The 26,138-nt window shown below is 39.9% G+C and overlaps 1 protein-coding gene across 1 annotated transcript in view; it reads right to left on the minus strand.

Annotated features, from left to right (window-relative positions):
- The window catches only part of GPCPD1 (glycerophosphocholine phosphodiesterase 1), a 49,132-nt gene extending 24,568 nt beyond the window's left edge, over positions 1–24,564 (minus strand). The window contains exons 1-6 of the mRNA XM_038751274.1: positions 24,450–24,564; positions 15,299–15,372; positions 11,331–11,427; positions 9,882–9,966; positions 4,001–4,076; positions 2,037–2,078 (exon numbers count right to left, since the gene is read on the minus strand). Of these exons, the coding sequence (XP_038607202.1) occupies positions 2,037–2,078; positions 4,001–4,076; positions 9,882–9,966; positions 11,331–11,427; positions 15,299–15,347 (349 nt within the window). The 5' untranslated portion in view covers positions 15,348–15,372; positions 24,450–24,564. The remainder of the gene's footprint in view (positions 1–2,036; positions 2,079–4,000; positions 4,077–9,881; positions 9,967–11,330; positions 11,428–15,298; positions 15,373–24,449) is intronic.
- Positions 24,565–26,138: the final 1,574 nt, after the last annotated feature.

Below are 26,138 nucleotides of genomic sequence, written 5' to 3' on the forward strand. Positions count from 1 at the left end.
AACTGTCACCAGCATGTGGCCCAAACAAAATGTCCTTCCATGTACCAGTACACAAACTATTTAACAGTCCACTGGAAAGCAATACATGTTTTGGGCAGACAACTAATGTTAGCAGCCAGAGTTAAAGGTTCAAGTAATCATAAGGTCGATCCTTAAAGACCTGTTCAATTTTGCTTCTCACACCGAGGTGAAGCATTAAACAAACTAATCAGTCTATATTTGTCATTACCAATTTGTGATAGAAGGGGGAAATAATCCAAAATGTGTTGAAGTCACTACTGTTTTAGGCGGTCAGATTATGAGAACCAAAGGAGAAAGGGAATGATTGCATTAACACATTCAACGAATGTTTTAATTTACTTATCTTGAAGCGGGGTGTCAGAAGTGAACACATTTAAGAAAATATAAAGCCCCAGGTGGCAGAAGGCCTGGCTATTATAAAAGCAACCTATACGTTTCTCATGCTCTCTCCAATATGATATACATTCATGGGTTCATGACACTAGAAAGCCATTTGATTTGATCTTCGAGTGGAATTTAAGAAGCTCTCAGGAATAAAGAAATAAATGGCAGCCCTTTAATGAGGAGACACTGTTTGAGGACTATCCTGAAACTGTAGGGGGAAATCTCCTACTAATAATAATAACAACAACAATACTCCAAGCACAGATTGGATATTTAACAGGGATAGCCATATTTTTTTTTAAATTAGGACTGTTTTGGAGCACTGCAGGATCACAGCATGTTATTATAGTGCCCTTACTACAATATCTCAAATCTCCTTGCTGTTGTAGGGTTTTGCTCACATAACTCCTTCTGGGGATTGTGGTTGCCAAAAGTCTTTATGGAGAGGAGACAAAAGAAGAAAAAAAAGTGAGAACGAAATTCCCTCTCCCAGAACCACATGAGGGGAAAAGAAATGGCCAGTGAGCATTTCCTGCTCAAGGAGGAAATCCAAGGCAAATGACCATACCCCCAGTGGAAACACGCCAAAATTATGAATTTATGAGATTGTACAATCAGAACTTGTTGTTCATTTCAGATGTAGCTAATTGGTAATAAAGCTAAATATTTCCAGGTAGTCATTCTGAATATGCAAAGACCTGCTAATTTTAACCAAGACTTTCTAAAAGATGATACTTCTTGTCCAAGCAATTTACTAGGTCACATTACAATAGTTATGTTCTAAAATAAAGATAAATCAATGTTATCTACATTAAATAGCATAAATCACATGCTTTTCAGAAGTGTGCCAGGGGATGCACCCAAAGAAAAAAATATATTCCCAATACGCAATCTAAGACTGCAACAAGTTCCATCATTTTCATGGTCCCCTATCTCAGCTAGAGTGTGCAATGACATCATAATATCCTGCTATCTTATCAACAGTTTATCATGCTTAAATTCCTTGCAGATTGTCACTGAAAACCCACCAAGACATCATTGTCAAACTTTACTCATGTTGCATTGTATAAGCCTAAAGTTAATACTTTAATTTGACTCAAAAAATTAAAGTCTTGTACGTGCAAACAAGGCAACACACCAAATTATTAATACTGTAATGAAACCACAGCATTACCAAGTAAAATCCTTCCAGGATCTAAGTGGGTATTTTTGGAGGCACAGTACCTCTATAGTATCAGTAAGGGATCATTTAGTGCATTACTCCTTACTTGGTGCATACGCTACAGCAATGCAGTGACTTTAGTGCTCTAAATGAGTTAATGCACTTTAAGCACCTAGCTTCCAAGAAAAAACATTGGCCAGTAAAAATGAGGCTCACTGAAGGTGCAGTATAAATTATTTTAATTAAGAATTATGGTTAAGATAGTAAAATAGTGACAACTTGAAGCTAGTCAGCTGACAACTGAAAAACATTTCCTTCACTTGTTTATGAAGACACTCTTTAGTGCCAAAATGATCTTTAAGAACCATGTGGTTAAAGTTAGTATTCAATGGTATTTTCAAATCTAGTATTGCAACTCAATACCACACAAGTACAGATCATTTTAAAATTCCGACTAAAGCTTACTTACTGTGAACTCCAAATTGTCCATCATCAATAATGCTTTCATTCTCTAGAATTGAAGGGAAAAACAGGAAAAGAAATATAGTTAAAACTTACGGTTCATACAGAAAGAACAATTACCAGCTTAGTATTAACATTACATCTAAACCCCCTCCCCCATTTAAAGAGTCCAAAGTGAATAAGCATACTTATTGTGCTTTGCAGTAAATAATTTTTCTTCCTTTACAGAGTAGGAAGTGGGATAAAGCCATATTTTTCCATAAGTCCCTGTAATTCAAAGCAAATAGTTATATGGCAGAGCTACTTACTTGAAGGTATGCAGAAACAATCCTCCAAGCAGATTTCATGTTGGAAATATTGATAGTTTCAAGGGCACAATTACAATGCTTATTCACCCTTGTAGAACTGAGTAAAATTTAGAAGTTCATTTGGAAATCCTCAACTACTCTCAAATATAAAAGCCAAAAACTTAAAAAGATTTAAAAAGCCAACTTACCTGAATATTCAGTACAGCTGTGAGAAACTACTAAAATTTAACTTTCACAAATTTTAGAAATATTTCTCCATTCTGCCAGAAGTCTCAACAGAATGACAGGTTGTAAAGTTCCAATTTTTGGGTAGAAATTGATCTATTCTTCTGTCACTCTGCAACAACCCCATTTTTGTTGCCAAAAAAATGTGTCTTGACAAATCACAAAATGTTCTTAAAACATATGAAAAATACAAAGTTCTTTGCTTTTCCACGTAGCTTGAGAAAGATTCTGACAGGCATAGATTTTTTGGAGCTGGCATTCTAATGGAAATGGTGCTTTTTGAGAAGTACAGAATATTTAGAGATTTATACAAGCAACATTTTCCATTAATCACAAGTCTGAATTTATCCATATTTTTGTACTTCTACTGGTTAAATGTTGACATGAGCAGTCAAGATGCTTTTTAACCTCATTATAGGACTACTTAAATTCTAAGTCTCCAATATTGAGCATTTCCCAAATTACTGGGAAAAAAAAAATCAGAGAAAATCAAAATGAACACAGTAGAATGTAGAAGGTATCATTTCCTTAAACACCTCAAACAGCCAAGAGTAATATAGTTTCTGCAATGCTTGTTTGAAATTAAAGCCATTCACAAACTAGAAAATTTCAGTTTAGCCAGAAACTAAAAACATGTAAATTCCCTGATCATGAGTCTACTAGAGATAAGTAATGGGTGTGGAATAACAGCAATATGGATCGAGCAAGTACTAAACTTCGATATGAATGGAAAAAAAATTAAACCACTTGCATGAAGAAAAGTGCAGTCTCAAAGTTCCAGAAATCTGAATGACAAATAGGCAGACCACCTCAATTTCTAATGTATCCAGTGGAAATATTGCATTTTTTAAAGTGCAATAAGTCAGCGGAAAAAAACATTCTTCAATCAATTCTGTGTTCATTATACACGATATGCTAAATTTAAATTTGTCAGACAAAAACAGAAAAGTTTTATTCTCCTATTCCTTGATACATTTTGGTGCACTAAAGTATGAAAGTTACCAAGAGTCTGGCAATTTGAATTGAGGCTCTCTCAAATTCAACTTCCTCAGCTTAATCCGAAAACCAATAAGCTAATACAATTACAAATATTATACGGTCATGGATCCTTAGTCTCAAAAAGGAGCTATCTTGAAAAAAAAAAAATTAGGATTGCTCCAATTGAAAGTTTCCTAGGTTACACTTCATGAGAGAAGATACTCCGCCCACTTCCCCCCCACAACGGAAGACTTCAAATTTTTGTATTACAAAGTTCAATAGACAATTAATTTTGAGAATAAGATCCATGCAATGCTAAATGAACTTTATACCATTGGTAATGCATTATGTTTTAAACTACTCTTTAGAATAAGACTTATCCAAATCCACTTAGCCATACTGTGGTGCATATTAGTAACTTTAAGCATATGCCTCAAACAGATGCAGTTAATGCCCATACCTAAAGGGGTTATTGATCGTGGTTGTAGATGAGTCTCCCACTTGTGAACTATGACTTGACATGGACCACCGAGAGTCTGCAATTTAAAAGTTAAATGTCTGCAATAATTTCTCAAATCTGGTTTTCTACCCATGATTCCATTTAGGTGTTAGAAGTCTCTGCCTTTTATGCTAGATAGGAAACCAAGAGATTTATCTTGCTTATTACCAATGTTATAAGTCAAAAGAAATGTGTCCGGTCACAAAAATAATAAATTTTTAATGTGGCGAGTGAGGGTGAAGTAGCAAAAGACAAATGAAGCAAAGTTTCTCAAAAGATGACTTTAATAGTATAATTTTCTAAACGCTTTAAAATAGCAAACTGTAGTCTTGATTTATTGCAAAGATATGCTCTAATCATTCACTTATTAAATAACTACTAGGTGAATTTATTTTAATTCGCAGTGTATTTTGAGCACACACTAGGTTAACAGTATGGTCTGAGGTATAAGAGTTATAAGGGACATTAACCAAGTCTTCAAGGAATTTACAATTTAAATTCAATCACAGTTCTCGTTCACCACGATGGAATAACAATAATAATAATAATGGTATTTGTTGAGCACTTACTATGTGATAAGCACTGTATTAAGTTCTAGGGTAGATACAAGAAAAGTAGGTTGGCCACAGTCACTGCCCCTCAAGGAGCTTTTCCCCCTTGTTCAACCCAGAAGTGCTTAGTACAGTGAGCACTCAGTATCTACCATTAACGGATCGACTGGATGTGTTTTCGTACATCAAGACAATTTTCTCAAGTCTGCAACTCTGGCTGCCTAAATGCCATACAATAAAAGAGAAAGCAGCTGGATGGACAAGAAACACATGTTTGGGGCAACCTTGGAAATTATCACTTCTTGTCTACAGCAATATGAATTTATATAGGAATAGAAGTGATCGTTGATTTAATGAGAAGACATTAATGAGCTTTGGGCTCCTGGAAACATTGATATAGGGAAGCCCAATGAAGTAGAGGAGTAGATCCATCCAGTGGATAAGTCCAAGATGTGAAATATTCTAAGAATGATGCAAGTACAGTACACTGTGCATTAGTAATGTACAGCCAACTCTTTGAATATCAGAAAGTTGCCTTCCTGAAAAAAAAAGGAATTGCCAGTTTTTGATGGGATTTCAACTTCTCATTTAATTCACCAAATAAAAATCGAAAGTTAAAGACTAGTGAATAACCCTCTCAACACAAGCATAAAATTGATTAAAAATCAAATTATTTCAACAGTGATGCACATCCTCTCCCTTTGGTTGTATAGGTCAGTGAATTTATATCCACGGTTTATTTCAATTCTTGTTGGGGTCACATATTCTTCAGCCTATTAATTCGAATTTAGTCAGACACTAAAATCTGTGCTGCTTTGGAGAATCTGCTAACAAGAACTGAATTTCATTTTAGCTCTCTGACACTTCACAATTTCCTCCCACTGACGTTCCTTAGCAAATTTCAACCAAGAATTTTCAAATTCACTAGAGAATTCTTAAGGAATTTTAAAGTAGAAGGACCAATTCTTCCACTTATTCTTTGGGGTTGCAAAGGATCTAAGACACTATTCTGCAGAGACTAACATTCAATAAGTCTCCTTCAAGAAAATGTCCATGACCAGAAAACTGCTTAATTTGTTCAAAAGCACAGTAAGCATTTAATAAAGCTTTGAAAATAGACAGAAGCACATTAACAATTCTAACACCAAAGGCCTGCAATGCCTGATAAAGTAGCAGAGTGAACGGTTAAAATTTCCCCTACTAACCAAACAGAAGGCTAAATGTTGAAGAGTCTCTTGTCTCAGTGGTGTTGCCAATGTGGATGCAGTTTCCTACTCATCTTAAAAGCCCTCTCTCTAAACCACACTAAACTTTAGTGATAAACAAATGTAACACATCAGGATTTTTAGATTTTAGGATAATTAACAATAATGAGATGACAGTGCTGAGGCAAAACCTGAAAAAAAAACCACATGATTTGAGAGATGTGAATGATTTAACTGACAGTCTGCAATTTAACATAAAATGGTTTGCATGGAATGCAATTTCAAAATATTTCATTTCCAGATTCAGGTATGAATTTTAGCTATTCAAGGCCTACTTATGGAAAGTTTCTGCCCTTTTGGGAAAAAAATTACTCCTATATATTAGCCTTGTCACTCATCTTTGAACTTAAGTTGGGCAAGTCTACATACATTCTTTAGGAACACTGATCTTGAAATATTCTGGAGCATAGAATCTTTCATTTACAAGGTGGTCCTCAGTTTGTGAGTATATTTTTACAAGCATGTGATAAAGCTCTGTAACAGTGCTACATTTTAATGTTTAAAAAAGTGTGGGTACAAGAAAAAACACCAGGAAAATACATTCTTACAAAAATGTAAAAACCCGAAAATACGAGGGAATGCAAAGGAAAAGTGGGTATAATTTTATCCATGGGAAGTTATTAAATGGCTTGTCAGTCACTACCTCAGGCCACAAGGGTCCATTTCTGTATTCATCACATGTAGTCATAGGGACCATACTAAGGGGTTCAACTAATGGATGATTCCCTTCTCAAAAAGATGGAAAGATCCTGTAAGTCTTTTAGTTTCTCTCTCAATTTACAAATCTATTTGCTTAATGTGTGAGATGGCTGGCAATTATTAGGAACAGGGCCTGGTGAAATCTGGTCCAGCCAGCTCCAAACTTTATATTCTTCGCCATTAAAAAAAAAGTAAAGTTTTTATAGAACTAAAAAGAACATAAAAGTAAAAGATAGGGCTTCACCAAGACTTACAAACTGGAAATTTCACCTTAGCACGTGTCGCACTGGCAAGGAGATCCACTCCAATATGCTAAAATTAACGGCTGACTCTATTCCCCACCCAGATCTTTTCCTTTACTGCAAGGAATCACCACCATAAAAAATAAGTTTTGAAAACATAATACCAAACATCAGCCAAAAATTAAATAAGGTGATATGATGGAGAAAGATGCTTGTGATTTATTTAAAGAGTCTTAAGGATGTCTTCTCACAATCCTAAGAAAATAATGAATTCGAAGTAGTTGACTGAGTTGTGTCCTAACAGGCTTAATTTCCTCTCCCTACTAAAGCAGAGCCTCAATTGTTAGGGCAACCTTTTCTAGTTCCAGGGCTGGGAAAGGAGATTCCTGGAGGCACAAAATTTTAAAACAGAAGGAGTTACAGGTCTTTCATTTTATTCTCAAACATTTAGCAACATAGATAAGCATTCCTTGTTTAAAAATCTATGTCCTAAAGCCAGGGCAATATGGTATGATCTGTGGTGGAGCAGAATACTAAGTGTGTATCACAATATGCATTCAGAGGGTTATTCCTTTCCAGGAGTTTTCAAAAGATATAAGAACAAAATTTTTTTAAAAAAAATCAAATAAGGGGCAGAAGAGTAGAGTTGTGCAAATACCTGGCTGTGAGAGATTGGTGCTTATGAGCATTAATTATGGATATTTGACTGTAAATTGTGAAAAAAAACCCAATATGGTTAGAAAACTTTCAAAGAGAATATGACAGAAAATAATGGTTGGCATTTTACTATTTAAGACAACTTCTAGTTCTAAATATAAAGTAAGATAAATAGGTATGGGTATTCTCTTAACAACAAAATCAGGATTTATTTACACTTTCAATAATAAAGATTATCCCCAAATCAGCATCCAGGGAACTTCTTTAAACTCCCTTACATCAAGTGTTCCATATACAGTAGAAATATCCCACTACCTGATAGTCAATATTTTGTAAAATCAAGTGTATCATTCAAAAAAAAAAACCAAATAAATAAAAAAAAATTAGTAGACTTAGGGCTAAATTTACTCAAGAGATTTGAAACATCTTTTAATATTTTAGAAGTTTCAGGTGTGTAAGATCCACTTCAGTAATGCTCAGGAAGAAAAACTGCATTTCTTTTAGAAGACAGAAAATGCATCCCTGAGTGGAACTTTGGAGAAGTAAATATTAATAGCTTGAAATTTGATTTATACTGTGGTATTCACCCAAGTTCCCTTGTTCATTTGCTTCTTTAAAGTGTAGCCTCCAAAAAGTAGGTGTCAATTCAACTTTTCACTGAATCTATCATTAGTTTCCTTTTCTGTAGTTATTTTTCTTCATAAAATGTAAATGATTGTAAAGCATTACACAAAAGGAATTCCTTGCATATGGCTTCTATCCACTGACAAGGAAAATAATTTCAAGATGTTTCTATGAAAACAACTCAAGTGCCACAAAGTCTAATTATAAAAGTGTCATTTAAGCTTGCATGAGGAAAAACATGCTCTAGCTATGTGCATGAGATTTTACGTAGCTATTTACTCTAGTCCATGAAAAACATACTTACCATGGCAGCCCCTGCATCACACGGTACATGTGTACACGATACAGAGCACCTACTTAAAGAAACACACTCACCAACACATACTGTAAACTTTTGCAAGTATTACAAGGGGTGGGGGGGAAAAGAAAACCTTGTTTCTTACTGTAAGCAAGTTTCTTGCCAATTTTTTTCCTTTATAAAGGCATTTTGGTTTGCCGTTCTCCACATTTTCAAAAAAAAGAGCTAAGAAGTGTAGCTGGCTTAATTTGATTATGCTGACAACAGTCTGATTTTAGGAAGCTCACACCTGAGTCTTCTGAGATTTCCTCTCTGCTTTGAAAATGGTAATTTTCAGGTAAAGATTTAACTGGAGAGAAATAGGTCCACAATTGCACATCTACCACAACATGAACACTAGAAGTGATGTGCTTAACGAGAAGTTTCCAGGTTGAAAACTAATCCTCTCCCTACACATAACACAAGAAGTTCAAAGGGCATATTTTGAAGTAAGGCTGCTGTCAAGGTAAATATAAGATGTATTTATATAATGAATCATATACTGAATATTAATAATGCAGTCATGGGAAAAGGAAAGTAATAGGTGCAAAAGACAGCTGAAGGTTTGTCAGTTTTCTCCTCTATGGTGACTCTTGAGAATGAAGCAAAAAAGGAGCCGCTTGAAATTTTTCCATAAGTAGCAAGAATACTCTCACTGGTTCAGTGAAATTAATTTTCCAAAATAATTGAAAACTTCAGGCTATGCTGACCTTTATATATCAGTCCACCTATCTACATCCTATTCCCAAACAGCCTCGGTATGTAAGTACTTTTTTCCACTTCTTAGAGAATATTCAGGGATACCCAATATTTTTCTTCTTCAAGCAAGGTAAGTCCTCAAATGTCACTGTCACTAAAAATAAACCACAGGCAGGACAACATTTAAACATATCCTTCCAGGGCTTTCTAAAGAATGGCCTGGGTATTAGCATTTCCTTAAAAAAAAACATTGGTAATCAACCAATTCAGTTATTTGCAAAAGCTGAATGAAGTTTAAATATAATTCTAAGTGCAGCCAAGCAAAACCACTAGAGCATAAAAAGTGACCATTTAAAAACAAGTGCTCTACTTTTTCCACCAACATGCTAGAAAACATTACCTCTCATATTGGCTTATTATTAGACACTAATCAAATCCAATCCTGATAAGATGGCTATTTTAAATATACACAAAACTAAAAATCAATTTGACAAGTAGCATTTGTCAACTTTGTACTAACCTTTTATAATTCCACTGCAGACTTACTCAGGAGATGAAATTGCCTTTTTGCTCTTAAAAATGTAATTAAACAGGGAAATGCCATCTTGATCTCTATTTTGATTATTCAATTCAGTATACAAGAAAGAATTCTCTAGTGTTTTTAGGTAAGTTCTTTTAGCCTTTATTCGAAACCTAAAACAGTTTAATAGCCTCTTCGAGAAAGAAAATCATTTTTTAAAATCTGGAAACTAGATAAAGAATACATACCTTTGGTTCTAGAAAGGACCCTTTAAAGTAACGATAATGAACCGGTTCTCCTCTATTAAGTGCAATGGTTATTTTCCAAAGAACACTGCAAAGAGTTTGAAAAACTAATATCAATACCAAAAATGAGTACTAGTTCAGTGTATAAATCCAGAACTTCTGCGGAAGTTAACATGTACAAAAGTTGCACTCTTAAAGATGGAATGCATAAACAGCAATTCTTGAAAGATGGGCTTAATCTGAAAACCCAGCTTGACATTTTGAGAACAGTTTTGGTCCAACACCATTTGAATTAACGAGTTAAAACCTGAGAAGCTGGTAACTTTAAGTAGTCATATCAAAATAAATATATTAAAATAAAAACTTTCAGATTTTTAAATTGAGAGAGTTTGGGTAATTTTAGGCATTTGGTAAACATTGGGAATTAGTCTTGAAGGTGAATTACCACCATTATAATGACTGAGGATTCCTATATATACCATTTTAAATAGATCAACTCAGAAGATTTAGCTTCCAAATGGGGATAAGGACAGAGGGAAGAAAGAGGTCAAAATAGTCCCATTAACAGACTAGCATATAATATATCAACTTTTGCAGGCAAATATGGTAAAACTGAACTCTGTAGAGTGACTTCTTCAGGAAATGAAGTTTGCCAGTGGAATCTACCCCGATTAGAACTTAAACCAGAGTTATAGATGGAAAGACCAGGAGAAAAATAGATCTCACTCTCCCAAGCAAGCCTTGTGACAGTCAGTCGGTCAATCGTATTTATTGAACACTTACTGTGTGCAGAGCACTGGGAGAGTACAATTTAAGCAGACACATTCCCTGCCCACAATGAACTTACAGTTTAGAGTGTGAGAAAGACATTAATATAAATACATAAAATTGAAGATATGTATGTAAGTACTGTGGGGCTAGGGTTGGGGGGACTGCATAAAGGGAACAAGTCAAGGCGGTGCAGAAAAGGAAAGGAAGGTTTAGCCAGGGAAGGCCTCTTGGAAGATGTGCCTTCAATAAGGTTTTGAAGGTAGGGAGTGTATTTGTTTGTCGGATATGAAGAGGGAGGGCGTTCCAGGACTGAGGCAGGACTTAATAATAATAATGATGGCATTTATTAAGCGCTTACTATGTGCAAAGCACTGTTCTAAGTGCTGGGGAGGTTACAAGTTGATCAGGTTGTCCCATGGGGGGCTCACAGTCTTCATCCCCATTTTACACATGAGGGAACTGAGGCACAGAGAAGTTAAGTGACTGGCCCGAAGTCAAACAGCTGACAAGTGGCAAAGCCGGGATTTGAACCCACGACCTCTGACTCCAAAGCCTGTGCTCCTTCCACTGAGCCACTCTGCTTCTCAGCCAGGATTTGAACCCATGATCTGACTCCCAAGCCCATGCTCGTTCCACGCCTAAAGATTAATCTGGTATTTAAAACAATATTTTTATGCTTACCAATCATTTGTCTCCTCATCTGGACGAAGGACCACGGCATTTTGAGGATTCCAATTTCCCAAAGAGTCACAGTTTCCACATATTGCAAAAACTTCTCCTAGAGAAATAGCCATCATGGTTAATCTGTAGAGGCTCAAGTTCTAGAGATTACAGACACTAAAAAGTGTGCTCAGTTGCAAATCAGTTTAACTCAATGGTGCTCCTATTAAAGTCATAAAAAAGTCAAAACAAAAGGATTAAGCACTGTTTTGTTTTTCATATCCTAAAATAAGATAATCCAATTTCATCTTCACTTCCATCTCCTAAATCTTACGAACAGCAGGTATCTACAAAAGGACCAGACCACTGCTGTCAAAACTGTAGGTCTTGAATTCAAATGCATTCATTTATTTTCTAAGTGAAATGCTCCATAATTCGTAACAGATGAACCCAAAGAAAATCTGAAGTCCACACACATGGAACATTTCAAAGCTGAAGATGAGAATTCCAGTCACACGTTATCAGAGAAGACAAAAAGCCGTTAGTTTAAACAGCGTAAAAAAAAAGAAATTAGAATTCAGTTCTCTGCCAGCAAAGTAAAGCATCTGTGTTTGGGGACAAAGAGAGAATATCATTTATGGATTTCATGCCACAGGATACCATAACCAACTTGGAACTAACCTGAACTCGCCTAAAAGGAGAATGAAGTGATTCTCTGGTATGTACATAGAATGTGCTCAACAAATACCATGGATTGATTGAAGCGCTTGGCTGCAATATCAGGGTGTGGAGTAAGGCACTAAACAATATGGATATCTATCCCTAGGGTGGTTGCATTGTGGAGCAGCTGAAACCTGTGGAATATCAGCATATACTTATTTTATCCCACCTTAATTATGCATCAGCCTCTGAGCTGACACCCCTGTCTCCTGTCTCTCCTCACTCCAGTCCCTACTGGACCCTGCTGTCCGAAGTGTTTTTCTAAAAACCATTCAGTGCACATCTCCCCACTCCTCAAGAACTTCCAGGGGTTGCCCATCCACTTCTGCATCAAACTCCTTACCATTGGCTTTAGAGCACTCAGCTTTCCCCTCTCCTTCCTTACTTCACTGATCTCCTGATTCGACCCAGCCCACGCACTTCACTCCTCCAACACCAACCTACTCACCGTACCTCAGCCTCACCTGTCTCGCCATCGACTCCTTGCCACTGCCTTCCCTCTACCTTGGAACTCCCTCCCCCTTCACAGCTGACAGACCACTCTCCAAACCTTCAAAACATTTAAAAAAAAGTCTTCCCCAAGAGGCCTTCCCCAATTAAGCCCTCAATTCCCCTTCTCCCTCTTTCAACACTGCCTGTGCATTTAGATCTGTACCCTTTAAGCACTTGATATTTACCCCCATCTTCATCCTCACTGAACTTATGTACATATCTGTAATTTACTTAAATGTATTTAAATATCTGCCTCCCCTCTAGACTAAGCTCCGCGGGGTCAGAGAAGGTGACGACCCATTCTGTTGTTTCTTTTCTTCCAAGCACTTGATACGGTGCTCAAATACCACTGACTGCAAATATACAGATAGAAGAACAATATCTAGGAAGAGGAAAGGCAAACTGGGGAGGCGGTGGTGCAGAGTCTAAGAGGCCTGAAACACCAGGACAGGGGACAGGGAGAGGGGTGGACACACTGGAGCGCAGACCAAGTGTTTTTAGTAATTTAAAATAGACTCCAAGAAAAAAATGGTGAGCAGTTCAGCCTCCAATAAATATGGCAGCAAATAATGGTAACAGTCACTGAATTTAAATCACCTGTCCTAGTATCAAACTCGAGATTAGCTTATTGGACCCCAGCCACGAATAGAAACTTGATGGGAGAGGAATATTGTTAGGATCATAATCCTAGGATTAACTCACCAGAACACAGTTTGGAAGCATATTGTAATAAGAGGAGGGCTTTATTAGAGGAAAAACAAATTGGTTACGAGGCTTAGAAGAAAAATAGTGTAAAAGAAGTTTCCGACAAGAAACTTCTAAATTTACTTTTCAATTCTAATCTCCATAAGGACTAGTGGCAACTAAAGTTATTTCCTCAGTGTTGTGCAGGAGTGCTTAAAAGTTTTTAAGGGGTTAATGATTCTAATAGTTTTGCTTAAGTCCTTTATTGGGAATCCTGCATTTAGCACCAAAGCTCTTAAACAGAAGTGCAGTCATTAGTATTTAAGTTGAAATATTTTTATTGCTTTCATAAGATGACAAAATGAACCGAAGGATGTCTATGTAATAACTTATAAAGTGTCTAAGAAGACATGTAACAGTGGAAACAAAGACACTTTAGTTAAGGAACAATGTAAAACTTTACATTATGCTTTAATCCATGACATTCAGAATGACATTCACCTGCTTAAATGATTGCTAGGATTATATATATATATATATATATGTACACACACACATACACACACACACACATATACACACACACATATATATATAAATAGATACACACACACAATCACATTTGTCAAAGAAATAACATTAAGAAAAAGTCAAAGTTTATACAAAATCAGTAACAGATTTGGGAATTAGAGGCCTCGACCTATTTGATATGCTTAATGGACCTCATACTGCAATTTTTTTCATACTGACTATTGCACATACCTTATTACTGACAGTATATTTAGAGGTCTAACAAGTTTCATTTTTGGTAGGATAAAGCATTTATTTTCCAGTGATTTTCTTGACTTATGTTGCCAGAGCATCATTACTGGAATTGAAAACTTTCAGAGTTTTTAAGACTAATATAAAACAATGATGACCATAGTGAGAGTGTATCTCTAAACTGCAGGCTCATTAATGGGCAGGTAACATGTCTACCAACTCTGTTGTGTTGTACTTTCCCAAGCGCTCAGTACAGTGCTCTGCACGCAGTGAGCTCTCATATTCTTCCCATCCCATTATTAATCCTCTAGTCGATTTTACAGTTTAAATACACAATAATAGTAACAATAATGGTAGTATTTGTAAGCGCTTGCTATGTACCAAGCACTATACTAAGCACTGGGGTGGATACAGTTCTTGTCCCACATGAGGCTAACAGTCTCAATCCCCATTTTACAGATGAGGTCACTGAGGCACAGAGAAGTGAAGTGACTTGCCCAAAGTCACACAGACAAGTGGTGGAGCCAGAATTAGAACCCATAACTCTGACTCCAAGACATGTGCTCTATCCACCACACATGCTGCTTCCCAGTAGAATCATCATGGCTCCAGCCCAATAAACCGAAATCCCTGGTTAATCCAGACCACTTAAGGGTGACGACGAGGTCCTTGTACGCAGGTTCCTTTCAAGAAGTTCCTTTTTCTTCCTCCTAGGCTGTTGAACTACAAAGAGCAGACGGTTGAGAAATCTGAGGAACTCTCTTCCAGCAACTGTACTTTTTGCAGTCACTCGGGCTCCTGGTTTCTTCCATTTTGCCCTTAGAAAATACTGGAGAAGGACTTTCTAATGCCGTTTTTTAAATAAGTGTAGGATCTAACCAAAGCCTCCTGGAGAAAGCCAGAATGGGTACTTGGGAAAAGGAGATTATCTACAGAGAAGTAACATGGCTTTGAAGGCAGAGGTCATGGGTTCAAATTCCGGCTCCGCCATTTGTCAGCTGTGTGACTTTGGGCAAGTCACTTAACTTCTCTGTGCCTCATCTGTAAAATGGGGATTAAGACTGTGAGCCCCACGTGGGACAACCTGATCACCCTGTAATCTCCCCAGCACTTAGAAGCACATAGTAAGCGCTTAATAAATGCCATTATTATTATTATTATTATCTAGAAAAATATGTATCTGCCTACAAGATACTTATACTTGACCTCAGGGTGCTGAGAAAAATCTAAGTCCTATTACATTCAGTATGGAAACTTGGATCAAATCAATACCCACTGCACTTTGCTTTCACACCACCACTTAAAAGGAAGAAGAGTTTTGTTTTCTGTACCTGGTAATGGAGCTCCTCTTAATTCAAAGGTTACTTGAGAAGGTGTCATCTTGGCAGAGTTTTAGAAAGTTCAACTATGAAGATTAAAAAAAAAAAAAGAAAGCATTATATTCCAGGAAGGCAAGCAGGATGCAAATCAGCCAGCTTTCTGGACTCACTGGAAAAAAAAAAAATGTGTTTAGAAGTGCTGAATGTCCCAGGACCCTAATACTCGTTAGCCAGATGAAAAACCACCTATCTGGTTATGAACACCAGATATTGCTCTGTGCTGAAGGTAGTCTCATTACATGAGGTATACTCCTTGATGGAGTGGCCATTAAGAGTTCCCAAATGAAACAAACTTGGTAGGCCAATGGAAAGGATTTAAAAAAAAAAATGTGAGAAAATTATTTGGGCCACAGTTTCTCTTCAGATAAGAAGCTAAGTTATCCTCTATCTTTTCTGAGCAGCTGGAGACCATGAAAAACACATCAACTGTAAACAAACAGAAACACATACACCAAGAATCACTAGGAAAATAAAACCCAATCCTGCCTCGTCTGAGGAGATCTTCCTACCCTTCTAACATGCCAGTGGTTGAAATAGGAGTGCATGATTTAAAAAATCCCATTTGGCAACTTAAAATCATTCCATTTTCAAAAAACAAACTAGCTACCTAATAACAGGACTGCCAGTTAGCCCATTAGCTGCGTTACTATGGCAAAACTATAATTAAAAGGAGTGAAGGGGTCTTAGGAGAGGGGAAAGATTCACTATAACAGTGAAGTTTTTCTGAATTTCAAGAAAATTAAGTTAAAATGAACCATTAATGTGGTTTTTACACCTACGAGCATACACTATGTCCTGAATGTTTATAAGAAATATAGTTCTCTGCATTGCTAAAGGAACTGACGAGACAGTCTTGGGATCCCAAAATAGTTCAAAACTCTCGATCCAATCACTAAACAGTTGATTTGGAACATGCCCCAATCATCCATATTGAAGCTTGTATGTACTACAGAAAGAGGGAAATTTTTAGGAGTAATTCAGTATTATAGATTCCGTACTGCATGTACAATTAAGTCACAAATGGAAGTGCTGTAATTCCATATTTAACTACTGTGGTATTTAAGTTCTGGGGTAGATACAAGATGGTCACATCAGACACAGTCCCTGTCAGGCTCTCTCAGTCTAAGGGAGAGAGAGAGAGAACAAGTATCTTATTCCCAATTAAAAGATGAAGAAACTGAGGCAAGGAGACTTGCCCAAGAAAACCAAGCAGGAAGTGGCAGATCCAGGACTAGAACTTAGGTTCTACTCAATTTGGTTTGAACTCTCTTTATGATTACAGGGGAAAAAGGAGTCATTTACAGACACAAAACACTGACTTAACCTAGCAAATTCTGTACAAGTGTGACTAGCCTCGCCCTTAACAAAACAGCGTCAAAGCTTTCTAGCACCCAATCTACCAGGTTAAGCCGGATCTTTCACCTTCAACTGAACTTCCTGAACTGATGTCACATTTTATCATAATGTTGAACACAGAAATAACACTCCACAGAAACAAGTGACATTCACTCGAGAACACGACCAAAACAGAATTATAAAGTTAAAGAACAGACATTAAACTTAGAAGTAGTATTAGATGACTGAAGCAGGTGACTGACAGAGCTTTACACACATTATATAAAAGTAACAATTTGGTAACACAACCACAAACATTCCTAAATTCTGTCACTAAACCTTCCAACAAAAAGGCACCAAACACTAAGAATTTAATTTTACACCATTCCCAAATACAGTCTTTTTAAAAGTACAGTAGCAGCTGCTAGTACAGCATTTTATTAATCATTGCAGTGTATTAGATGTAAGCCTTCTGAAAGCAAGGGCCAAGTCCTTTGCTGCCGGTGTATTATCAGTTCCCAAGGTCTTAGGTTACATGATAGGTGCTCAATAAATACCACCGATAGTGGATGGGAGTCAAAGTCCTACCACAGGACACTTGAAATGCTACATTTCATTTGAATCCTTTTTGTTTGTTTTTGATGTCTGCTAACTGCATCCTTTAAGGGAAAAGACACTGTAAAAATCATCAGTTTCCCTCTAGACTGTAAACTCTTTGTGGGATGGGAAAATGTCAACTGTCACACGCTGTACTCTCCCAAGCACTTAGTACAATGATCTGCACCTAGTGCTCAATAAACAAGACTGATTTATATTATCTACAAAGTACAAGCCCTAAAATAGTATTAGCCATCTCTTAAGTATCCAATGAGGCTGGTACCTAATTTTTCCTCTCTTTACACACATAATAATTTTTAATCTTGAATGTACTTAAATCTAGAGTTCTGGGTTGTATAAGACTGCAAACATACACCACGAAAAGGGAGGGACTAGGTTCTCTTTGACTCCATTTCTGTCTCTTTGACTCCATTTCTACTCTAGTAAAAATGGTCAGGGAGGGACCTTGCAAGTTCTTAAATGATGTTAATTGCATCAATCCTCAAGATCCCAAAACATCCATATTGCACTCATGCAGCTGGCCAGAATTACACTCCAAACAAATTTTCACTTGATCAAGTATTTTACACAAATCAGTTTAATCATTACTGGACACCGTTTGTTCCTTCAGTAACAGTTTCCTAGCCTTTGCAAATGCTTGTGTTTCCTAACCCTGGGAACAACAAAACAAGACAAAACAGAAACCACTTAAGACCAAGTAAAGAAATGCTCAGAGACCATAAATGTACTTTTAATTGTAACACATCGTATACCCTTCAGCAGTAGTCTTACCTAAACAACCAAAAGCAGCCTGATTCACTGGTTTCTTAGAAGTCTACTGATTGACGATAATGTGGATAAATATTCATTTTTTCATTAAAAATTCAAGCCTAAAATAGCTTAGTATTCCCCTGGCATGTATTTTCCAAATACAAGCACACTGCAGTTTCAGTAAAATTCTGTATCGGGTGCTTAAGTTTAAAAGAAATAATGGAATGCATCATTTGATTGGAGTCGATAATCTATCGCCAGTAATTAGTCACTCTTGACAACACGCAGAATGAGTCCTTTAAGTTCAGCCTTTCAAAGCGTTGCTAAGCATGTCTGCACAGACGGGTACACACAGCTAACATTAAATTCAAGACTGTATTGAACTGGGTACCTTAATTATTCACCAACAATTGAAATAAATGCAGAGTACTACTTAAAGACAAATCGCTGCTGTGCATATAGCCTGTGTTACAAATTTCCCCCACTTACATCTCCGAAGCATCTTGGGAACATGCATTATATTGTAGTCTCCCAAGTGCTTAGTACAGTGCTCCGTAAAAAGCAAGCACTCAAAAACGCTGCACATTGTTTGATACGCTACACACTGATTGATGTGCAACTTTTCCTAAGGCGTTGTTGCTACCTCTGGTTTTCTGACACTTATGATCTCTCTGTTCACCACCGAAATGGAAAAGCAAAAAAGAGATTAAAATGCCTCATCACCCTCTGTTTCCTGACTAGGTTTGAAGTGACAACAATAACAAAATTATTGGTTAAGTGCTTACTGTGCTCCAAGCGCTGGGCTGGGTACAGGATAATCAGATGAGACCCAAAACGTCCCTCACGGAGCTAACACTCTAAGGGGGAGGGGGTATCCTTATTGAATCCCCACTCTACAGATGCGGAAACTGAGGCACAGAGAAGCCACTCAGCAGGTAAATGCCGGAGTGGGTCTCCTGATACAACCCCCCAAATCCCAAAAGGAAACCCATATTCCTGATGACTACGCCACGAGAAGAAGCGTGGCTCTGTGGAAAGAGCCAGGGCTTGGGAGCCAGAGGTCATGGGTTCTAATCCCGACTCTGCCACTTGTCAGCTGTGTGACTTTGGGCAAGTCACTTCACTTCTCTGGGCCTCAGTTACCTCATCTGCAAAATGGGGATTAAAACCGAGTCCCACGTAGGACAACCTGATCACCTTGTATCCCCCCCAGCGCTTAGAATAGTGCTTCGCATATAGTAAGAGCTTAAATGTCATTGTTATCATCATCACTATTATTATTATTATTTAGACTGTGATCCCTATGTGGGAACCAGCCTGGTTTAGTGGTGAGAGCCCGGGCTTGGGAGTCAGAGGTCGTGGGTTCTAATCCTGATTACACCACTTGTCAGCTGTGTGACTCTGGCCAAGTCCCTTCACTTCTCTGGGTCTCAGTGACTTCATCTGTAAAATGGGGATGAAGACTGAGAGCCCCACGTGGGGCAACCCAATCAACTTGCATCTACCCCAGTGCTTGGAACAGTGCTTGGCACATAGTAAGCGCTTAATACCATCATCATTATTATTTATTACCCTGTTCACCTCGTATTTACCCCAGCCCTTAGAATAGCGCTTGCCACGTAGCAATGGCTTAGCAGACATCCTAATGATTGTTACGATTACTCATTTATTCATTTAATCACATTTATTGAGTGCTTATTGTGTGCAGAGCACTGTACTAAGCGTTTGGAAAGCACAGTACGGCAATTATTTCCTAATCTAGTCTTCCCCCCACACATATTTGTCGGCTGTGTGACCTCGGGCAAGTCGCTTAACTTCTCTGTGCCTCAGTGACCTCATCTGTAAAACGAGGACGAAGACTGTGAGCCCCACGTCAGACAACCTGATTACCTCGTATCTACCCCAACACTTAGAACGGTGCTTGGCACATGGGAAGCGCTTAACAAATACCATGACGATCAGCGCTTAGAACAGCATTAGGCACACGGGAAGCACTTAAGACCATCATGATCAGTGCTTAGAACAGTGCTCGGCACATGGTAGTTGCTTCAATACCATCATGATGAGCGCTTAGGACAGTGCCGGGCACATAGTAGGTGCTTAAATACCATCATGATGAGTGCTTGGAACAGTGCTGGGCACACAGTAGGCGCTTAAATACCATCATGATGAGCGCTTGGAACAGTGCTGGGCACATAGTAGGCGCTTAAATAACCTCATGATGAGTGCTTCAAACAGTGCTGGGCACATGGTAAGCACTTATCAATCGTATTTATTGAGCGCTTACTATGTGCAGAGCACTGTACTAAGCGCTTGGGAAGTACAAATTGGCAACATATAGAGACAGTCCCTACCCAACAGTGGACTCACAGTCTAAAAGGGGGAATAATACCGTCATGATGAGCACTTGGAACAGTGCTGGGCACATAGTAAGCGCTTAACAAACACCATCACGATCAGCGCTTAGAACGGTGTTCGGCAAATAGAAAGCGTTTAAATACCATCATGATGAGTGCTTGGAACAGTGCTGGGCACATAGCGCTTAAGAAAAAACATCATGAGAACTTGGAACAGTGCTGGGCACATAGCGCTTAAGAAAAAACATCATGAGAACTTGGAACAGTGCTGGGCACATAGCGTTTAACAAATGTCGTCACGATGAGCGCTTAGAACAGTGCTGGGCACACAGTCAGCGCTTAAATACGGTCACGATGAGTGCTTAGCACAATGCTGGGCATCCAGTAAAGTGCTAGCTCAGTGGAAAGAGCCCGGGCCTTGCCTGCTATTGGGTAGGGACCGTTTCTATATGTTGCCAACTTACCAAGCGCTTAGTACAGTGCTCTGCACACAGTAAGCGCTCAATAAATACGATTGAATGAATGAATGAATGAATGAATGGAGTCAGCAGTCAGGGACTCAAATCCCGGCTCTGCCAATTGTCAGCTGTGTGACTTTGGGCAAGGCACTTCACTTCTCTGGGCCTCAGTTCCCTCATCTGTAAAATGGGGATGAAGACTGAGCCCACTGCGGGACAACCTGATCACCTTGTAACCTCCTCAGCGCTTAGAACAGTGCTTTGCATTCATTCAATCGCATTTATTGAGCGCTGTGTGCAGAGCACTGTACTAAACGCTTGGGAAGTACAAGTTGGCAACATCTAGATATGGTCCCTACCCAACAGCGGGCTCACAGTCTAGAAGGGGGAGGCAGACAACAAAAACATATTAACAAAGTAAAATAAACAGAATATGTACAAATAAAAAAGAGTAACAAATACATACAAACATATATACAGGTGCTGTGGGGAAGGGAAGGAGGTAAGGTGGGGAGGGGGAGGAGGGGGAGAGGAAGGATGGGGCTGAGTGTGGGAAGGCCTCCTGGAGGAGGTGAGCTCTCAGTAGGGCTTTGAAGGGAGGAAGATGTGGGGAGGGAGGGCATTCCGGGCCAGGGGGTGGATGTGGGCTGGGGGGCGACGGCGGGAAGGGTGAGAACGAGGCCCGGTGAGGAGATTAATTAATTCATTCATTCATTCAATCCTATTTATTGAGCGCTTACTGTGTGCAGAGCACTGTACTAAGCGCTTGGGAAGTACAAGTTGGCAACATATAGAGACGGTCTCTACTCAACAGCGGGCTCACAGCCTAGAAGGTTACAGTTTCTAGCCTGTAAGCTCATTGTGGGCAGGGTATGTGTCCGTTTACTGCTGTATTGTACTCTCCCAAGCGCTTAGTACAGTGCTGTGCACACAGTAAGCGCTCAATAAATTCATTCATTCAATCGTATTTATTGAGCTCTGTGTGCAGAGCACTGGACTAAGCGCTTGGGAAGGACAAGTCGGCAACATAGAGAGACGGGCCCTACCCAACCACGGGCTCACAGTCTAGAATACAACTGAATGAATGAATGATTAATTAATAATGAATGATTAATTATTAGGAATGAATAATTAACTGGGCAGAGGGTGCGGGCTGGGCTGGAGGGGAGGGAGGAGGGGGCGAGGGGATGGGGAGCCTTCAAGACGAGGATGAGGGGTTTCTGCGAATGAGTTCGGTGGGGGCCGGGGGTCATTCATTCATTCATATTTATTGAGCGCTTCCTGTGTGCGCAGCACCGTACTAAGCGCTCGGGAAGGACAAGCTGGCAACACAGAGAGACGGTCCCTACCCAACAGCGAGCTCACAGTCTAGAAGGCGGGCACACAGTCTAGAATACAACTGAATGAATGAATGATTAAATAATGAATGATTAATGATAAATGATTAATTGTTATGAATGAATAATTAATTGGGCAGAGGGTGCGGGCTGGGCTGGAGGGGGCGAGGGGATGGGGAGCCTTCAGGACGAGGATGAGGAGTTTCTGCGAGTGAGTTCAGTGGGGGCCGGGGGTCATTCATTCATTCATATTTACTGAGCGCTTCCTGTGTGCGGAGCACTGGACTAAGCGCTTGGGAAGTCCAAGTTGGCAACATATAGAGACAGTCCCTACCCAGCAGTGGGCTCACAGTCTAAAAGGGGGAGACAGAGAGCAAAACCATACTAACAAAATAAAATAAATAGAATAGATAAATAATAATAATCATAGTTCATTCATTCATTCATTCAATCGTCTTGATTAAGCGCTTACTGTGTGCGGGGCACTGGACTAAGCGCTTGGGAAGGACAAGTTGGCAACATCTAGAGGCGGTCCCCTACCCGACAGTGGGCTCACGGTCTAGAAGAGGGAGACGGAGAACAAAACATAGCAACCAAATAAAATAAACACAATAGATAGGTACAAGTAAAATAAATAAAGAGAGTAATAAATAGGTACAAACATATAGACATCTATTCAGGTGCTGTGGGGAAGGGAAGGAGGTAAGGCGGGGGGGATGGAGAGGGGGAGGAGGGGGCTCAGTCTGGGAAGGCCTCCTGGAGGAGGTGCGCTCTCAGTGGGGCCTTGAAGGGAGGAAGAGAGAATGATTAACTAATAACGAATGATTATTATGAATAACTAATTGGGCAGAGGGTGCGGGCTGGGCTGGAGGGGACGAGGGGATGGGGAGCCTTCAGGACGAGGATGAGGAGTTTCTGCGAGGGAGTTCGGTGGGGGCCGGGGGTCATTCATTCATTCATTCATATTTACTGAGCGCTTCCTGTGTGCGGAGCACTGGACTAAGCGCTTGGGAAGGACAAGCTGGCAACATAGAGAGGCGGTCCCTACCCAACAGCGGGCTCACAGTCTAGAATACAACTGAATGAATGAATGATTAATTAATAAGGAATGATTAATTGTTATGAATGAATAACTAACTGGGCAGAGGGTGCGGGCTGGGCTGGAGGGGACGAGGGGATGGGGAGCCTTCAGGACGAGGATGAGGAGTTTCTGCGAGGGAGTTCGGTGGGGGCCGGGGGTCATTCATTCATTCATATTTATTGAGCGCTTCCTGTGTGCAGAGCACCGTACTAAGCGCTCGGGAAGGACAAGCTGGCAACACAGAGAGGCGGTCCCTACCCAACAGCGGGCTCACAGTCTAGAATACAACTGAATGAATGATTAATTAATAAGGAATGATTAATTGTTATGAATGAATAACTAATTGGGCAGAGGGTGCGGGCTGGAGGGGGCGAGGGGATGGGGAGCCTTCAGGACGAGGATGAGGGGTTTCTGCGAGGGAGTTCGGTGGGGGCCGGGGGTCATTCATTCATTCATATTTACTGAGCGCTTCCTGTGTGCGGAGCACCGTACTAAGCGCTCGGGAAGGACAAGCTGGCAACACAGAGAGACGGTCCCTACCCAACAGCGAGCTCACAGTCTAGAATACAACTGAATGAATGATTAATTAATAAGGAATGATTAATTGTTATGAATGAATAACTAATTGGGCAGAGGGTGCGGGCTGGAGGGGGCGAGGGGATGGGGAGCCTTCAAGACGAGGATGAGGGGTTTCTGCGAGGGAGTTCGGTGGGGGCCGGGGGTCATTCATTCATTCATTCATATTTACTGAGCGCTTCCTGTGTGCAGAGCACCGTACTAAGCGCTTGGGAAGGACAAGCTGGCAACACAGAGAGGCGGTCCCTACCCAACAGCGGGCTCACAGTCTAGAATACAACTGAATGAATGATTAATTAATAAGGAATGATTAATTGTTATGAATGAATAACTAATTGGGCGGAGGGGGCGAGGGGATGGGGAGCCTTCAAGACGAGGATGAGGGGTTTCTGCGAGGGAGTTCGGTGGGGGCCGGGGGGCCATTCATTCAATCGTATTGATTGAGCGCTTACAATGTGCGGAGCACTGGACTAAGCGCTTGGGAAGGAGAAGTCGGCGAGAGAGAGAGAGAGAGAGAGAGAGAGAGAGAGAGAGAGAGAGAGAGAGAGAGAGAGAGAGAGAGAGAGCCGGTCCCCGCCCACGCCCCCTCACCTGCGGTCCGGGGGGGGTCGGGGGTCCCTAACGGCTCCTTCGGGGAGCCCGGCCCGGTGCCGCCGGTCCCCTCGCGCGGACGCCGCCGACTGACGACGACGACGACGACGACGCCGACTGACGGGCACCGGCCGGAAGCGGCTCCTCTTAAACCGGTTTCAGCTGCTCCCGACCGACCGAGCGGCCGCCCCGCGCGCCCGGGGGGGCGGGGCCTCTGACGTCACGCCGCGCGGCCCCCGCGCCGGGACCAATCAGCGCCGAGGACGCCGCCCCCCTCCGAGGGAAGGAAGCCAATCATGGAACGCCCTCGGGCCCGCTGGGCGTGGCCTGAAGGGGGTGCGGCCTGTGGGGGGCGAGGTCCCGCTGAGGAGAATAATCATAATTTATTTATTTATTTATTTATTTATTTATTTATTTATTTATTTATTTTTCTTGTACCTATCTATTCCATTTATTTTATTTTGTTAGTATGTTTGGTTTTGTTCTCCGTCTCCCCCGTTTAGACTGCGAGCCCACTGTTGGGTAGGGACCGTCTCTAGATGTTGCCAATTTGGACTTCCCAAGCGCTTAGTACAGTGCTCTGCACATAGTTATTATTATTATTATTATTATCAAATCCAGCGCTCAGAACAGCGCTTTGCACATAGTAAGCGCTTAACAAATGCCATTATTATTATTAAATATGATTTTGATTTTGATTATGATTATTTATTTATTTATTTTACTTGTGCCTAGCTATTCTATTTATTTTATTTTGTTAGTATGTTTGGTTTTGTTCTCTGTCTCCCCCTTTTAGACTGCGAGCCCACTGTTGGGTAGGGACTGTCTCTATATGTTGCCCATTTGTACTTCCGAAGCGCTTAGTACAGTGCTCTGCACATAGTTATTATTATTATTATGATCAAATCCAGCGCTCAGAACAGCGCTTTGCACATAGTAAGCGCTTAACAAATGCCATTATTATTATTAAATATGATTTTGATTTTGATTATGATTATTTATTTATTTATTTTACTTGTACATAGCTATTCTGTTTATTTTATTTTGTTAGTATGTTTGGTTTTGTTCTCCGTCTCCCCCTTTTAGACTGCGAGCCCACTGTTGGGTAGGGACTGTCTCTATATGTTGCCCATTTGTACTTCCCAAGCGCTTAGTACAGTGCTCTGCACATAGTTATTATTATTATTATGATCAAATACAGCGCTCAGAACAGCACTTTGCACATAGTAAGCGCTTAACAAATGCCATTATTATTAAGTATGATTTTGATTATGATTATTATGATTATTTATTTATTTATTTATTTATTTTACTTGTACATAGCTATTCTGTTTATTTTATTTTGTTAGTATGTTTGGTTTTGTTCTCTGTCTCCCCCTTTTAGACTGTGAGCCCACTGTTGGGTAGGGACTGTCTCTATATGTTGCCAATTTGTACTTCCCAAGCGCTTAGTACAGTGCTCCGCACATAGTAAGCGCTCAATAAATACGATTGATGATGATGATGATGATAATCATATTTCATTCATTCATTCATTCAATCGTATTGATTGAGCGCTTACTGTGTGCGGGGCACTGGACTAAGCGCTTGGGAAGTCCAAGTTGGCAACAAATAGAGACAGTCCCTACCCAACAGTGGGCTCACAGTCTAAAAGGGGGAGACAGAGAACAAAACCATACTAACAAAATA

The sequence above is a fragment of the Tachyglossus aculeatus genome, chromosome 9 (assembly GCF_015852505.1).
Source record: "Tachyglossus aculeatus isolate mTacAcu1 chromosome 9, mTacAcu1.pri, whole genome shotgun sequence".
Taxonomy (NCBI): domain Eukaryota; kingdom Metazoa; phylum Chordata; class Mammalia; order Monotremata; family Tachyglossidae; genus Tachyglossus; species Tachyglossus aculeatus.